The 18,517-nt window shown below is 36.0% G+C and overlaps 1 protein-coding gene across 2 annotated transcripts in view; it reads right to left on the reverse strand.

Annotated features, from left to right (window-relative positions):
• CNBD1 (cyclic nucleotide binding domain containing 1) overlaps positions 1–18,517 on the reverse strand; it is a 695,007-nt gene that overhangs the window by 48,121 nt on the left and 628,369 nt on the right. For both annotated transcript variants that reach the window (XM_072603626.1, XM_072603625.1), the window contains exon 11: positions 3,262–3,329. In XM_072603626.1, the coding sequence (XP_072459727.1) occupies positions 3,262–3,329 (68 nt within the window). The remainder of the gene's footprint in view (positions 1–3,261; positions 3,330–18,517) is intronic.

Consider the following 18,517-nt stretch of genomic DNA (forward strand, 5'->3'; position numbering starts at 1 on the left):
GTCTAATGGAAGATAACCAGTAGTGAAGAAAGGAAAGTCTTCTTAAGGATAAGTAAAGGTAGTAAAGAAGACCAGAATGAAAATGAACTTCCTTTCAGCTTTCAACTTAACTTGGAAACAATCTTCCAATGGGAAAAGTTTAGATTTGTGTTCTGAGGAACCGCAGCTAACAGCTCTGCTCAATGACAGTCCTTCCTTACCTTAGCAGTAATCAGACTATTAGCTCTCACTGGTGTCACTAGCTGTATTCTTCTACAGGAGAGATAGCTAACTTGATTCCTCCTAATATATTGCACTGAATTTAACAGGCTTTCCTGAGGGTAAAAAAAACCCAGGTCTTTATTAACTTAGTCTAATATTTAACTTGATTCATGTCATTTTAAATCTTTGTCTCTCTCTGATCCTTCCCTCTGTATGCATGCATACCCAAGTCATTCTTACTCTAAAGTAACCTTTAGGTTTATCGTCCTCATGTCCTGGAATTTAATTATAATATCCACCCAGCTATCATACTTTGTGCATGTCCATATATGTGCATCTATGTTTGTGTGTGTGTATCTAGCTTTATCGGCCTACTTGGTCATTCCTACCTTGGGATACTCCATTTCTTGCCTCTGTCTTTGCACAGCTTGTCCCCAGTGACTCTACCTCCTGGTTTCTCCAGCTTCTTTCAAGACTCTCTTCAAGTTCCACCTTCTGCAAGAGGCCTTTTTCATCCACTTGTTTCTCCACCCTCAATGCTAGTACTTTTCATCTTGAGATTACCTGTCAGCTATTAGGCACATATCATGTATATTCACTATTATTTGCATATTATCCCTCATTTGAATGTGAGCTTGAAGTCAGTGACTGTGTGCGTGTGTATGTGCAGGCATGAGCAGACCCATTTCATTTCTTCTTATCCCCACTGTTTGGCTAAGTACCTTGAACATGGTAAATTCTTAACATCTGTTTACTGCCTTACTGATTGTGTTCAAACCTGGTGTAGGGAACTCTGAACAAGAAAGGCCTTTTTGTCAATCAACTGGCGACTTTCCTTAAATGTATTATATTAAAGAGTTGATTGTGCACTTAACTGACTTGTTCATAGTTAGTTAGGAAATCATTGTCAGAGACATGAATCCAGAAGCTGAGATCAACCATTAGACAGTGAGCTTTTTGAGAACAGTGCTCCCAGGGCTCACCACAGTGACTAGAACACAGTAAGTGTTTAATAAATGCATATTGATGGACTTTCTACTTTTGTATATACTGTCATTTATCACTTCAAACTTGCTTTGGTCTCAATTAGATCCTCTGCCTCTTTGTTTAACAAAATACAAAGTTTCTGTACTTTAAAACATTTCATGAAGCCTTCCCCTTCCATGCTGAATAAGATAGGGACTCATACTTCATTTAAAGAAAACCCACTTCCATTCATTCCAAATAAAGTACAGGCATTAGACTTGAAGTAAAAAGAGCTCTGTTCAAGTTCAGACCTGCTATTTACTCATTGTGAGATTTCCAGAATGTTACTTTTCCTCTTCAAGACTCAGTTTTGTGATCTAAAAAGTGAAATATGATTCTTGCACTATCTCCTTTACAAATCTGTTGGGAGGAAAGCATTTTTAAAGCACAAAGTGCTATATAGATATGAATATCCATTGTGATTGTGATCATCACCAATACCACCAGTGTCAACATCATCACCACCATTATCATCATCATCTCAGTCATGTAGAGAAGTCTAGAGCCAGACAAGTTCCAAAAAATGTTAGAGGTGCTCTAATAACCTTCTATGAAGCTAACATCTGTACATCTATGAAGTGCTTTTCAGAATTTTATAGCCACCCCAGATCGAAGTTCTAGTCATAACAGGTCAGCTTGTCCTCTCATCATAGAAGTCTTGATCTATTCCTTTGTCATTAGTTTTTCTGTATATTATGATTATGAGCAATGAAAAATTAACACACTTATTCTGTGGATTATTTTCCCAATGTTTTTGTTTCTTCCTATCCCTTTGGGCCCTTTATTGTTGCTTCTTTTCAATCATTTCACCTGTGCTTGGCTCCTCAAGACCCCATTTTAGGGTTTTCTTGGCAAAGATATTGGAGTGGTTTGTCATTTCCTTCTCCAACTAATTTTATAGATGAGAAAACTGAGGCAAACAAGGTTGAGTGACTTGCTCAGCGTCACACAGTTAGTAAGTGTCTGAGGCCAGATTTGCACTCAGGAAGACTCATCTTCCTGACTCTAGGCCTGATTATCTATTCACTGTACCACTCAGCTGCCCTATTTGAGCCCTAGAAATTAGAATACATGTTAATTTCATAGAATCATGGAGCTAGAAGGTACCTGAGAACTCATGAAGTCCAAAGCACTACATAATAAATCCCATCTTTTAGCATGTCTAAAATTCATAAAGTTGTTTAAATGTGTACAAACATGATAGGCTGCTTTATTTAATCATATCAAAGATAATCAGTTAACCAGATTTTATTCAAAACCTAATTGGTGCAGGGGCCATTTTCAAGAACAAATTATGAAGCAACCTAAGAACAATTACCAACACACATTTCAACAAATGCAAAATAATGAGTGTCAAATACATTTGCCCTGGGGAAACCAAGAATACTGAAATTTTCCTGCAGTAAACTGTAAGCTTGCTAACATTGAAGACCACTTTTCTTCAGTAGGGTATATAGTCCCTGATGTTGCAGTTAGAATAATGCCATGTACCCTACAGGTGTCTTATAAATATTAATTTATAAAAATCAGCATAATAATGCTATTTTATGACTACAAAATAATATTCATTCATGTTTCAAGCAGGGAATATTAAAAATAGAATGATGAAGCTTTAGAATCAGCAGTTCTGAAGGCTCATGCTATGTTTTGAAAGAATTAAATTGAGCTTTTTAAACAGGGCTTCTTTTTGTGTATTTTTGTTGTGACTAGAATATGACAATTTGTATAGACTATTGGAGATTCTCATGTTATCTGTCAGAAATGCTGCCACAACCAAATGAACACACATATGTAGGTGGGTGAGTTGACAAAATATATTTCATTCATTTTTTCTCTCTCGTTCTGTATGCATTATATCCCTCACCCCTCAAAAAAAAATTCTTACCTTGTATTTTACAAGGTACAAAATATTTTCTCTCAACAGTCCTGGAAAGTTTAATACCAATCCAAGTATAAGTATAAGTATATAGGGTTCTGTGTCTAACTTCCTATGGTGTTTTATATTTTGTTACATGTTTTATGCATTTTACTTACATCTGTGAGATAGCCAAAAGTTTGCTCAGCTGTTTGAAGCACCAATTTCCGGGTCACCCAGTCTAATTCTAAAGAGGGAAGAAAAGAAATGAAGCTTTCAATAATTTCAATATAGATTGACAGAAACTATTGACAAGCAAAAAAACAAAAACAAAAACAAAGGTGATCATGCAGTCTTTGGCAGTAATATCCAAGTTCTTTATCAAATCATATGAATATCAATTTATATCCAAATACTATTCTAAAATATTAATCCAGTTTTTTTCACATGTAACTATCTCCAAAGAGTGAGCTAAATTATTTTCTATGAGCCATTAAATTATCATAGTGAATAAGAGCAGAAAGCAGTTTTCTTTTTTCATGTTGGCCTACTAGGTTTTTGATTTTCTGTAGATAAAGTTTTCCTCCTAAGAGGGTAAGTCACAAGAATGTGGATGAGTAGGCAAGAAAGCATCAACATTAGTTAAAAAATAAAACAACTATCACAAATGCATGCCCTCCTAACAACATGTCAAGAGCATTATATTGTGTACCAAAGACAACATTAATAGAAAGTATTACATTGGAGATGGCATGGGATTTGGAGACAAAGAACTTGGAGAATTCTGACATGTTGTGATCTTGGGCAAGTTACTTCTCTCTGGGCTTCAGTTTCCTCATTAGCAAAATAAAAGATTTTGATTTAATGACGTACAAGGTCCCTTTTAGCATTGGACCTATAATCCTATCATTATCATTATGTAGTTTCCCCAAAGTATCAAATAATCACTAACGTGCCCAATAGTTAACACATCTATTCCAACTTGGAGTGGATGCCATGGTAGAAAATTGAAGACAGATGGATAAATGAATGGTTGGATAGATGGACTAAAAAGATTTAAGAAAGAAAGAAAGGAAGGAGGGAAGGAAGGAAAGAAGAAAGGAAGGAAAGGAAGGAAAGGAAGGAAGGAAGGAAGGAAGGAAGGAAGGAAGGAAGGAAGGAAGGAAGGAAGGAAGGAAGGAAGGAAGGAAGGAAGGAGGAAAAGAAGACATCTAGAATATATATAGTATATTGGTCTATGCAGTGCTTTGCTTAAAACAATTTAATTTATTAGGTTATAGAAGCACTACCCAATTTCTAATAAATGATAAGAAACTATATTAAAGTCTTACCCCAATATCACTTTATAGGGTAATCTTGGGTTCCTGAAGGCTATGTGACCCAGAGAAAGTCAATTAACCTTCCTATAACTAAAGTTCTTAGTTTGCAAAATGAAATTGTTGGATTTGTTTCAGCAATGAATCCATGATTCTATTAATAGACCCCTCTGGAGCCCCTCCATGTATACCTCATAAATATATTAATGATCTTAGAACAAGTTTTTGTCCAACCACAAACCATAAATAATTTCAGAATAAGCTTCTATATAACCAGGAACTATTTAGAGAAAACATCAAAGACACTATCAAATAACAAGAAATAATATGGATGAAAAGGTATTTCATAGTATTATGGCAATTCTAACATAAATTGTTTAAACAAGAGGACTATAACAGCATAAATGAACCAAAGGAAAGATATTGACTATATTCCTAAGAGAACCTTAATTGATGCATAACAGTTACTACAATGAGGAGGTCAAAGCAGTAGAAAGATTCCTTCAGCCAGCATACAATTAATCTTCACGTGAAGCGCAAATATAAAGCAATTGAGAATAAACTCTCGTAAAGTATTAGAGGATGACAGATGACAAGAAGCAGTATTGCCTCTCAAAATAATGAAAAGCAGTTAATGGCAAAATAAGCCTACAAAGAGCAAAATGTGACCCATTTAAGAGATATCCTTCAAAGACTATTTAAAAGATAAACCAAAAAGAGAACAAAGAGACATGTAATTGAACCAACTTGCTGTTATTTCTATTGGAATCTATTCTCATCAGCACCAAAGCTTGAATCATTACATTCAGACTCTCTACCACTGATGTACTGTCATAAAATCTTTTATTAGATGGTCAGTGCAGGAATTAAAGGTAACCTAGATGAAAAAAAAAAATGAGACTACTAGCAGATATTCATAGTTAATTACCTACAAAAGACCATTTTAGAAGTTATACAGCTAAAGTAATTAGCAAATAAAATTCTGCTTTATCAGATTTTTTTATTTTAAAAAAGCTACATTAGCTTAGGATGCTATATAGATGTATGTTATTTGACTTCAAATAATAAAATATAGTTTTAGAAGCTATTCTCACATGAGGTATCTGCCAAACAAATATTTAAATAATACAAGATTTTATGAAATATATGGCTGTGGAGATGACTTTCTTCAACAATATTCTGAGTATCGACATTGATTAAGCAAAAAACAGAGAAATATGTCTACCACAAATGCTCACCAGTGTCATGGAGAATATTTTATTATATAGAGACCAAATAGAAGAAGGGGTACAGAAGGGTTGTATATTAACTATAAAGTTTTATAAATGTAATTATTTATGAATGACTTTGCTCTAATCATATCAAAACCTAAAGCAGCAGCAAGTTTTGTGAATTAAATCAAAAGTCCTTCAGAAAGGATTGCCCTAACAATAAACAAATGGGAAACATAATATTTGATAAGCACATATTATCCAGATAACTATTTGTTATTGGATAAGTAGCACATTGAATTAGTACATGAGCTTGTGTGTATATGTGTATCTACACAAACACACTTGTCTTGGCAGGTGTTGGTGTTGGAAAGTGGGCTGGACCCAGAACTGATTAGCTGATTGGACTTAATGGAATTTGAGGAATTGTGTAGTATTTTCAGTAATCCCAAAATTCTTGGAAGAGCAAAGGTCTATCTATCTATCTATCTATCTATCTATCTATCTATCTATCTATCTATCTATCATCTATCATCTATCTATCTATCATCTATCTCTTTACTACCAACATTCTCCTAGTGAAATTATATAGCTGTAGATCATGGATTACCTAGGTATTTTCCAAGGGAAAAATGAAAGATATTTGGATTTAAATTGCAGTGTTATCAATCATGGCATATGAGAAATGATATAAAAGACATCCTTCAAAGAAATGTGATCAGAAAAAGTGGGAATTTTCCCAAATTACAGTTGAACAATGTAGATAAATTTATAATAATGTCTATATAATCATATGAATAAATAACCAATAACTTGTACCAGGTTATATACAATGAACTACAAGGATTTATATCCTTATTTTTATATACACTTCAGAACAAGAAAGAGTTGTACCTAATTTTTGTATTCAACGCCACATTCAATTTTTATACTCCTACCCAAGTTCATTAATTGGTTTTGTGCAAAGTCAAAAAGTGTCATCAAGGGGGGTGGTAATGAGGCCCATAGAATCAATATTTTTTTTTTGATATATTAATGTCTCTTCTTTTTGGCCTAACACTTGAAAGGCAGAATTTTCCCCATATTGTATAAGCCAAAGTGATATGATATTATATTACCAGTTCTGTGTTTGTGTTAATTTCACATTTGGGTTTGAACACAGATGTCACTTCATATGACTTTAAATATTCAGCAGGGAAAAATTTATCTAAAATCGCATGCATGGTGGTTTATATTAGTGAGAGTTTTCACAAGATAATTGACAGTCTGGTGGACAAATTTGCCTGTCATTTTTCTCATTTTTTTTAAAAAAGAATTTGGAAATCTGAGATCTTGAAGAGTCCTATGGCCAGTACTGAGGATTAAAGGCAAAGAGTCTTGTAATATGATATCACAGTGGAAATCCCCACGAAACAAGAAGTCACATTTTGGTAGAAATTACTCTGTTTTTAGGAAAAATGTTGGTGAAATTTTCAGGCAACATATCGCTATTTTTACAAAAATTAATGCCTTGTGTTTTATCACTGTTTTTGCTTAGATAACATAAAAATTATTTTTGAATATGCTTTCCTCTCTGGATGATTCATCAAGAGTATAGTGGCATCTTTCATTACCAGCACCAAGCCCAAGAAAGAATTTGGGGAATTTACTGGGATACCTCTAATTGTTATTGCCACCCATTACAAAAGGATTTACTTATTTATGTACATATTGTTCCTATCTAGCATAAAGTAAACTCCTTAAGGTTAAGAACTGTTTTCATTTTTGTCTTTGAATTCCCATTGTCTAGTTCAGGGATAATCAAAGACACTGAAAATGTATTTTTTGAATTTAATTGTGATTGAAAACTGAGGAATTACATTTTTTCAAAACAAATTTCTACCATATATATGTGTGTATGTGTGTGTATGTGTGTGTGCATGTGTGTGTAATGTGTGTATGTATATGTGTGTGCACATAATCGCACACTATATATAAATGTATGTATATACTGTGGATATATATGTACATATGTGTTCATAAAACATTTATAAATGGAAAACACATACAAATAGACCAAACGCTAGTGATATAGTACAAAAGGAATGCACTGACAGAGTATATGACATAGAAGAAGCAGAAGATTCTGGTATATAAATTCTATCTTTAATACTAGCTGGTTGACAAGGGGCAGGTCATTCAAACTTTTTGAGTATTGGGATCTATTAAGTTATATGAAGAGCTTTATAAATTAGTGTTCTATAAATCTAATTTATTATTTTTATCATTACTCATTAGAACAAGGCATTATGAGCTAGACGTCATGGGAGGTGCTGAACTATGGACTCAGACAACGTATGTTTAAAGGCTGTCTCTGCTATTTTCTATTCATGGGATTTGGGGCAATTCAAGTCATGTAACCTCTCAGTCTCAGGTTCTTCATTTTTAAATTAATGTATTTGAATTAATTTACTTCTAAGATCCCTTTCAATTCTAAATCTCGTATCTTACAACATTTTGACATCTCATTTTAAAATGCAAAGAAATAAGGAATGAGTTAAATGATTAAAATTAGAAACTTGGTATATTTCTCCTCTCTTGGGCAGTCAAACTCCTAGATAAAATGATACACTCGTTGCTTCTATCTTTTCTCCTCTCACTCATTTTTCAACCCTTTGCAATCTGACTCCTGATTTCATCTCACAGCTGACAACTGCTCTCTCTAAAGTTATCAATGATCTTTCAATTACTAAATCTGATGGTCTTTTCTCAGTCCTCATCCTCCACCTATCTATTATATTTGTCACTGTTGACCAGCCTCTCCTGAATACTTACTCTCTCCTCCCTTATTCTCTCCTGGTTAATCTCTTACTTCTCTAATGGTTCCTTTCAGTTCTCTTTGTTGGTTCATCATAAATATTCTCTGTAACGGTAAGTGATCTCTGGGGCTCTGTCTTGGGTATTCTCTCTTTTTTCTCAGTGACTTTATGAACTGCAATGAGTTTAATTATTATCATTTAGGCAGATGACTCTAAGATCTATATATCCAACTCCAGTGTTTTCCTTGAATTTCAATCTTACATCAACAATTGCATATTGAATATTTTAACTGAATATCTTGGAACCATTCCAATTTAACATGTCCAAAACAGAACTCATTGTCTTCCTTTCCTCCCCCACACCACCACTAAACACACATCTCTTCAAAGCTTTTTTATTCCTGTTGAAATCACTGAACCAATTATAAGCATTTATTAAGTGCCTGCTATGTGCAAGTCATTGCGCTACTGTTCTTCCACTCTCCTAGGATCATAACCTTGGCATTTGCCCTCATATCCAAGTAATTCCCAAATCTTATCATTTCTACTTGTACCATTTCTCTCACATCTGGTCCCTTCTCCACTTACATAGCTGCCACCTTAATTTAGGCCCTCATCACTGCTTGCTTAAATGATTATAATAGCATCCTGATTGATCTGCCTGCATCAAGTGCATCTCCACTCCAGTCTATTCTCCATAAATTTGCCAAAGTGATTTACCTTAAGCAAAAGTGTGACCAAAATCATTCCTGTACTCAATCAACTCCTGCATCCTACTGACTCTTGCGTAAAATAAAAACTCCAATGTTTACCTTTTAAACACCTTCACAATCTGGCCCCAAACTATCTCCTCAGCCTTACAGATTATTATTCTGTCCACTCCCTTTACTATGAGATTCAGCACAACTGGCCTTCCTTCTCTCTTCCCATAGGACGCTTCATTTCTCATCTAAAGGATAATCAGATTAAGTAGGTATTGATCTTTTTTCTCTTCCCCAATAATGTGTATTCTGGGGTCAGGATGGAGTCCAGGACAGGAACATAGGAGGAGGAATAGAATCTGCATCTATCTTGGTTAAAAACTGATGGGAAGAAAGCACATTAGAAACTGGAAAGACTTTCTTTTTTTTTGTTTTTTAAACCATATGTTGATGTGAAGTACAGTAGAGAATGTGAAGTAGAGGTTACTAAATCAGTTAAATAAAAGAGAAAAGTAGAGCAGTGATGCATTGATATATTAAGAGGGCATAAAAATGGAAAGACAAATAATTGTTATAAAATAATTTTAGAAAGTTGCATAAAATTTTAAAAATTGGCTAAAGGCAAAGATGTAATGTTGTATAACAATTTGCAGTCAAATCAACATGAAATTTAAAAGTTTGAAAAATGTTTGCCTAAGAGAAGGGTGTGGCAAGGAAGAGACACAGAGGCATCTGATTTCCAAATGCAAAATTGCAAAATTACTTTAGAGCCAGTTGGCTTAGTGTATGAGAAGGAAAGAATAAACAAATTATACATAGAAAGAAAGAATATATTTCTCTTTAAAATGGGACAAAATGAGGAAGCGTAAATGATGAATACCACAGCGAGAAAGAGCCTTTAAGATTCTAAGAATGACAAATGGAAAAAAGCATTGTGTCAGCAGGTAATGATTTACAGTTAGAAAATTAAAAAGGAAAATAAGAATGAGAAAAAGAGTATAACAAAGAAACTGAGGCTTAAAATATAATTTGGTAGTTGTGAAAGGAAACTCTTGATTGATATTAGAAAAAATTATAAATTAGTAATGATAAAAGCCTTTTGTAAATCCGTCTGTAAAGGGAGGGGAGAGGACCGTTTAGAGAAGTATTCCACTATCCTTAATGTGAGAAAGATGCTATGCCTCCATACCTCACGAAGTTAAAACAAACCTTGAATGGGATTTGAAAGAAAATCAATTATATCTAGATAAAGATGTATTCCTGTTCAAGTACAGGTACCCTTTTAATTAAGAACTGGTTTATACTGCTCCTCCACTTACATATATGACGTTCTCTATCGAATTAATCCTCTAATATCTTATTGCATTATGGAGGCTAAATCAAGTTTATAAAGGCTATGTCAGTAGAATATAAGCTCAGAAAGTTTCAACCAAGATGCAGAGGCTCTGACTATGAACCTGGAGACAAACCATGTATGAATCCTTTGAGTATGAGCCTTGGAAAGATTTATTACTAGGAAATTTGCCACCACCTACTGCAATGGAAATTCATTAAGATTGTTAGCAAAAGTGTACATCATTTAAATCAACAGCAACTGGAGGGAGGGTCCACTCTGATGAAATCAGAGATGTTTTTGAGTATTAAGACACTATAATGTATAATTGCTTGGGGAATTTTTAAAAAAACATGGAAACCAGCCTTTTAGCTTTTTTTGTTTTTTAAGTGAGACAATCAATCAGTTTCTTAGATGGTTTAGACATTTTGCTTAGAAATAGGAGCTAGACTGAGTGGGATCCTGAGAGCTCATCCAGTTTTATAACTGCCTAGTTAAAAATCCAGACAATTACTACAATTTAAGAAGTTCTTTCCTACTCTCAGGGTTGAAGTTGAGGGCATTTTGAAGAGTTAAGACTGAAAGCACAGAATTAAATTTAAAGTACTGTACTAACCTCTATTAAGTAAATAGGCTTTCCCAAGAATGGCAATTTCCTAAGTTTAAAATGAAATTAGAACAACAAATATTCCCTTTGGGTCACATTCTCTCTAGAAAAAAATGACTGATTCACTCCCATGATATTCATTCATATCCACAAGGACAAAAAGAGAGAGAAGGACAAATACAGATACAACAAGATAAAGAGACAGAGAGAATGAGGACAGAGAAGCAGAAACAGAGACAGAGATTCTGTATTAGAACAGTGATAATATTCCAGTGTCAGTAGAATACATATCTGCATGTGGAGACAACATTACGAATGTTTCTTTGTTCCTACTCCTCATTAAAAATCATGTTTTATATCAAAACATCCTCACGTTTCAGGGAGAGAGGATCTACCAGATTAATAACTATGAGTAATGGTTAGAAGGTTTCCATTGCTCCAACCAATATGCAAGTTTTTTCTTCTTAGTCCTTTTCATTTATTTTTTAATTTCCTCATTTGGTAGAATGGAAGACTAACAAAAACAGTCACCTTTTCTTTGACAATAATCGGTCCTTTACTGCTTATTAAGCCAGTGTTTGGGCACATATAGCAACCGTGGTCATTTTTCTGACAGAAATGAAGAAAATGCTTAGCCTGAGCAACTTCCCAGTAAGTCCATTTCTCCTAGCATATTATTTTCTTATCTACATTTTCCCTTTCATTTTGTAATGATGGTTGAGTATACTCAGATTTTCAGCCACAGCTTTTGACAGTCTCATTTGTTTTCTTTCTAAACAATGAGCAAGAATGACTTATTTTTCTCCCACCCAACAATGATCTGTGGAATAGCAGTTTTATGAGATGAAAATTCCTTCTTGCTTTCTCCAAGATATAACTCAAGCATGCTCTGTTCAGAACAATTTCCAGAGGAGGGCAGGTGGAGTCCTTGCCAAATGGATGAGTAAAAGTTGTCATTTACACAATAGAAAGCCGTGACATTTCAGGTAGAAGTAGGGAAAATAATGCCAAATACTGATTCCTACAAAAGAGGGTGAAATAAGAAGGATGAGCTCTTGGAGACAAAGGAAGGGTAGAGACATTAAATCTGATGATAGACAATTGCTTTTAAGGACTCCTACTGAGGAACATAGCGTCATCATTTCTATTTTTCAACTGACTGTGCTGACAAATAAATACAAACACAGACTGATGGACTGTGGACGTAATTTTCCCAAAAGGACGTATTCATGACACTAGCCCAGAACTATGTTCATAAGCAAGAAATACATGCGACATTTGTTTCTATAAAAATATTTCAAGGCCAGTATGAATTTTATGGATTAGTTCCAAGGGAAATATGATGAGGAAAATAACTGTCTCACAAGATGACTTGAACAATATAAATGTTCTACAAGAAAAGGGCAGAGTTCTGTATTGTTCTCAACAATTTTCAAGAGTGAATAAAAAAGCAAGGTGTGGGTATTTATGGGTAGACAACATCTGCTATCCAAGTCTTCCAAAATGTCTAGACCAGGTTACAGAAGAGTAACTACAAGGTACAACAGAACCCTTTCCCTTTACAATGGTTGTGGCCTTAGATAACATGAGTGTACAAAGTGTAGGGTTGCCACACATCATATAAAGGTTATCTCTGATTAAAAATGGTCCACATATAGGAAGGATTGCTATCATCTGTCCATCATCCCAAACCACTCTTGCCCTTTGCCAGTTCCTAGAGTTCCCTGCACTATGGCCTCACAGAAAAGCTTGACCTCCAATTCCTGTTTCTCTTTCTAAAGCTTCAAAGTTCAGTTTAGTTACCATGTCCTAAATGCAACCTTTCTCATCCTTCCTCTGCTGCTAGTACCTTTCCTGCTAAATTAGCTTGTATTTATTGTATATTTAGTGTGTTTCACATACTTAAGCATATGCTTAGATATGTACTTAAATGTAATTATATTGTTTCCTGTTATAGAATGTAAGCTTCTTGAAGACAAGGACTGTTTCATTTTGTCATCGTATTTCCATTACTTCACACCGTACTTGGCCTGGCCTACAGTAAAATCTTAAACATGTTTGTCTATCAGTTGAATGTGCTTAGCACAGTGTGAGACACATTATAGGGGCTTAATAAATGTTTATTGATTGATCGACCCCTCCCTCCCTTCTCTTCTCTTTCTCCCCTGTCTTGCCTCAGTAGTAACTACCATGTCTATAGCCTTTCTGCCCGAAAGTCATGTTGAATTCAGTTCAACAAGCAGAAATTAATTGCATATTATAGACCTACTATGATAGGTGTTGAAAGTACAACAGCAAAAGATAAGCAGGCCTTTGTGGAATTGCATAAGATATGGAATAGTCATAACAACCCTTGGCCTTTACAAGAGCCTTCTATGACTGTCAGCTTCTATTAAGATGAAATTTTGACTACATTTCCTGCTAAATATTTTTTAAATGGTGGTCACATGCTACATTGCTAGAAGCCCTATAGTTCAGGTATCTACAAGGACAAAAGTTTAAATAAGCTATTGTGGACTGTCCTAAAAAAAAATAACTATTTACAATATTGTTTCCAGGGGAAAATTTATTTCCAATTCCAAACAACTCAATTCTAAATAAACTTTTGGGATATAACCTGTTAATAAAATTATGACTTTCTTCATTACAGCATACAAATTGGAAGTGACCTCAAAAATGAAGTTGACCTATATATTGGTTATAATAGCAAAGGAATACTCTCCATTCCAGTTATTAGCAGCTAATGCAATTTCTAATGGACAATTAAAGGAGTAAGAAAGAGGAAAGGGAGCAGAAACCTAAACTGGACTAATTTCCCTCCCATTAGCAGCTACTTAGCTCCTTAAGGCTAGGGAAATTAGATTGTCAATTCAATAAAGCTGCTATTATTTCTCAGATTAGAACTATTGTCACTAATGATATTGAAGATCAAACCATATAGATTATAGGCTAAAACTTGAAATTTTATGAAGAAAATTTAATTTCTACCTATATGAAAAGTTGATTTGCATGACTTGTTATACAGCATCCTTGAAGTACCCTTCTTTGTGTCCAGTCTTCTGTTGGTCACAGGCCAGGGGAGAGGTTAATTTTAATTAAGTAAATAAATCTTTTGAGGTCCTGTTAGGTCTGGCAATACCTACTGTATTGACTTGGAACTGGCATTCCCAGGAAATGAGACAGAAGTATGGACAGATCTTAGGCATCCTTGGCAAGAAATGGATCAACTCAATTCAATTCACTAAACATTTACTAAGTCCCTACTATGGTCAAGGCAACAAGAGATAGAATGCCATGGAAGATAAAGAGCTGGCCTTAGAATAAGGAAGGCCTGTATTTAAGTTCTCAGATATATACAGACTGCATGACCCTAGGCAAGTCATTTGCTCTCAGTATCTCCAGATAATTTCCTAAGACTTTAACTTGAACACCAATGTGAATTGGTGGAGAGGGTTTCCTCATCTGCTGTTCTTTCTATAGATTATCTCACAGGTCCAGTCCAGTGCATATCCAGACTTTTGATTTCATCAGTGTAGGGATGAACTCTCACTGTGGAACTCCCGCCACCAAAACAGTCTTTGCTCTCAGGCTATTCTCTGAGATAACACACTATAAAGTAAGTTCCAATTTGCATTGGTACATGGGGTTTACAAGTGGGGGATCTCCCTACACTAAGGAAATCACAGGTCTGACTCCCCCACTTCCCCCCAAAAATGTATAAGGAACCATGCTAATGATAATAATAGATGGAACAAAAAAATAATAATATCCTTGATTTCAAGGAATTTACAACTTAGCAGGAAGATGAAACATGTAAACAAATATTCAAATTAAAACAAGTACATTAGAAAGATCAACGGACAAGACTAAGAAGGGAGAGAGAAAGGGATCTCTTAAAGCCAGGGGAATGTGGAAAGACCTTAATGTAAAAGGAGATCCTGAATGAGGCAGCTAGGTGGTGCGAGGGATAGAAAACTATGCCCAGAGTTGAAACACAGAAACTTACTAGCTATGGGACCCTGGAAAATTCACTTAACCTGTCTGCCTCAATTTGCTCAATTTTAAAAGAGAGATAAAAATGTACCTAGTTGTTGTGGGGGTCAAATGAGATAATACTTGTAAAATGTACAGTACAATGATTAGTTATACAGATGGGGAACATTTTGCCTCAAGGCCACATGTGGCCCTTTAGGTCCTCAAGTGAGGCCCTTTGAATGCCTGTAATTTAAATGGGAGATCTTTCATAATCATTTATGGGCCAATGTGACCTGTCTGGGTCACATGGAAGTCTGAGTCACATGGAGCCTGTTGTGGGAGGAGTTTGTTGAATGGGTGGAACAGGAAGGCTGGAACAGGAAGAGGTGGAACTAGAGCAGTTGACTGTGAGTGTGACAAGGGCATTTTGTTTAAGGAAAGCTTGTTTGTGACTTGTTTAAGGGAACCTGCTTGTGATTTGTCTGATGGAGCTGGTTTGTGAGAAGCCTAGCAGGGGGAAGACTTGGGAATGGTGTTGTCCTCTGCAATGTTATTGGCTATAGATTTTTGTTGTTGTGATGGACTTGCTTTCTGGTGTCTAAATAAATGTTTTGGTTCTGTATTCCATGTGAAGAGTCTGTGGTATTTCATGATTCAGAATGACACTGCAATATTCATGTCTGCTTTGAGTGCTATGAATATTGCATTGGTGCTACAAGGGGTGATGGGGATGGGATTGTGAAATATTGTGAAATATCAGACATCTGACAGAAAGGCAGAGGAGACAGAGGAAGAAATGCATTTCCCGTAGTGAGATGATTTGCCTTATTCCTCCCTGGAAGGAGAATGGGCTAAAGATACAGGGCTCTGTGAAAACTGGGAACCAAGGCTACAGAAGGGAGAACCCAGAGTCTTAGAAAGATGGAACGACGGAAAGAAATGGTAGGGGTGTGTAGGAGATGCTGGGTCTTGCTAACAAGCTGTGGAATTACATGTAAAAACAGAGAGAAGCTGCTGGAGGAGAAGGCTCAGATGGAAAGGGAGTTGGCTAGTTTGCTCGAGAGACTTTTTAGGTTGCAGCATTCAAACTCTCCTTTAGCTGAGCAAGCTGTAGGCTCTCAGGTGGTAGGAAAAGCTGTTGGTAGTTTGGCACACAAAAAGAAGCAAAAAAGTAACAAGATTTGAAAGGATACGTGGGCAGCTTCTCAGGCAGAAGCACAACAGGAGAATCAAGGGGGCCCCACAGTGTCTGGAGAGGTAATTGAAGATTTTACTCCTCAGGTCACAGATATTTTGAGTCAGTTCACCCAAAGAATGGGAGAATCCTTGGTACCTTGGATGTTGAGAATCAGTGAAAAAGATAATTTTCCTCAAAAGAGAAGAATAAATAGCTAGCAGATTCAAAATCAGAAGAGACTAACAAAAGGATGGTTTACTGTTCTATGGAGAGCATGGGTAGATTTTGGAAGAATAGATAACATTTCAACTAATGAACTATATAAAATGTATCAAGGAAAGAAACTTGATTTTAGACTGAATAAGGAGATGAGAATTGCCCCTACAGATCCTTCTGAAACATTGTATCCAAGTTATTCACACCTGCAGGGAGGATGGGAGGTTTGTGGGGCCCCAGCTGAGATTAAAGAAAGTATACATGTAGCCATAATGATGACCCCAAGAATGCAAGTTAGAAAGCAGTAAACAACAGTGAATGAGGTTATGATAGTGGGTTCATGAACTCCAGAAGCATGGCTGAACCTATCTGCCCTGTTTCTGGTTATTGTCTCCTTGTTTCTTTTTGGCTGTCTGTTCACATTGTTTGTCAGATTTGTTTTCTGCAGGCTTAATACCCTCTGCCTGCAGAGGACTGATTGCTTAAGCCATATGTAATTCCCAGTCCGTGACTGTGATGTGTCATCCTTGGACTTGGCATTGACCAACCTCTGGATGCCAGCTAAAGAACTGACCCCTCAAATGGTACATATTGGGGCAGGGATAGCTTTACATCCAATCTCAGCAGGAATTAGCTATGGAAGAAGAGACCATCGCCCCTTACCCCAAGATTTTGGGCCCCATTTATTCGTGGGGGGAATGATGGGATGCTTGTGTTCAAGTCCCACCCTAAGATATTGTTTTATATGCTCATTTTGTGTGATTCCTGTTATAATGCTCTAAAGTTCTGTTAACACCAATTGCCTACTGGTTTTATTTTATATGCTTACAGTTTTAGATGGTTATTTTCTGTTATCCCTGTTAAAATTCTTTTGATATTAGTAGCCTCACTGACCTTTGTAATGAATATGAAAGATCTTGGGGTTGCATGTAATGGTAATTAAGATGGGGAGATCTTTCATATTTATTAATAGGCCCATGTGACCTGCCTGGATGACATGGACGCCTGAGTCACATAAGTCTAAGTCATATGGAATCTGTGGTGGGAGAAGCTTGCTGAATGGGTAGAATAGGAGGAGGTGAAACTGGGGCAGAGCTGAGAGGTAATTAGTGAGAGAGCAGTCAGAATTGAAGTACACTGGCAATCCCACAGCTGGCTGTGATTGTGAGAAGGACATTTTGTTTAAGGGAAGCACCTGGTTTGTGGCAAGCCTAGTGGGGGGAAGGCTTGGGACTGGTCTTATCCTCTGCATGATTGTTGTGCATAGATTTTTGTTACTATGATTGATTTGGCTTTCTGATGTCTGAATAAATGTTTTGGTTCTGTCTTCTTTGTGGACAGCCTGTGGTATTTCATGATTCAGAATTGTGCCACAATATTCATGGCTACTATGGGCACTGTGAATATCACATTGACGCTACAATGCCTCACTTGATCTGGAGGGCCACATGTGGCCTCGAGGCCACAGGTTCCCTACCCCTAGCCTAGTATATAGTAAATACCATCTAAATGGTTTTTTTTTCCTAAATTAGAGTTTGAAAACAGTACAGTGAATTCCAATAAGGAGGTGTTTGCAAGACTTTGCAGAAAAAGAGAAGCCTAAAAAGGTAGATTCAAGCAATATTATAAAGAGATTTGAATGGCAAAGAAAAACATTTGCATTCAGTTAGTAATAGTATAGGTTGCTGGGATTTATGTGGCACTTTAAAGTTTACAAAATGCTTGACATGAGTTATCTCATTTTATCCTCACAACAACCCTGTGAAGTGTTATCATTCCCATTTTGTAGATTAAAAAACTGAGGTCCAGATCTATTAAGTGACTTACCAGTATCGCACTTACAAGTATATAAGGCAAGATTTGAACTCTATCCATTATGATGGATAATAATGGGCACCACTGAAGTTTGGGGGGACAGGAGAGTGGTTAAACAAGATCTGTACATTAGAATAAATGGTTTTGACAGCAGATTGAATATAAGTGGCGTGTGTGTGCGTGTGACCCTTAAAGTATCATATGAAGGTCAGCTACTATTTTTATTATTACTTGAGCAGCACAGAAAAGGACCAGATCGCAAGAGCTTCAGGAATGATAGGGTGGG

Source organism: Notamacropus eugenii, chromosome 4 (genome assembly GCF_028372415.1).
Source record: "Notamacropus eugenii isolate mMacEug1 chromosome 4, mMacEug1.pri_v2, whole genome shotgun sequence".
NCBI lineage: Eukaryota > Metazoa > Chordata > Mammalia > Diprotodontia > Macropodidae > Notamacropus > Notamacropus eugenii.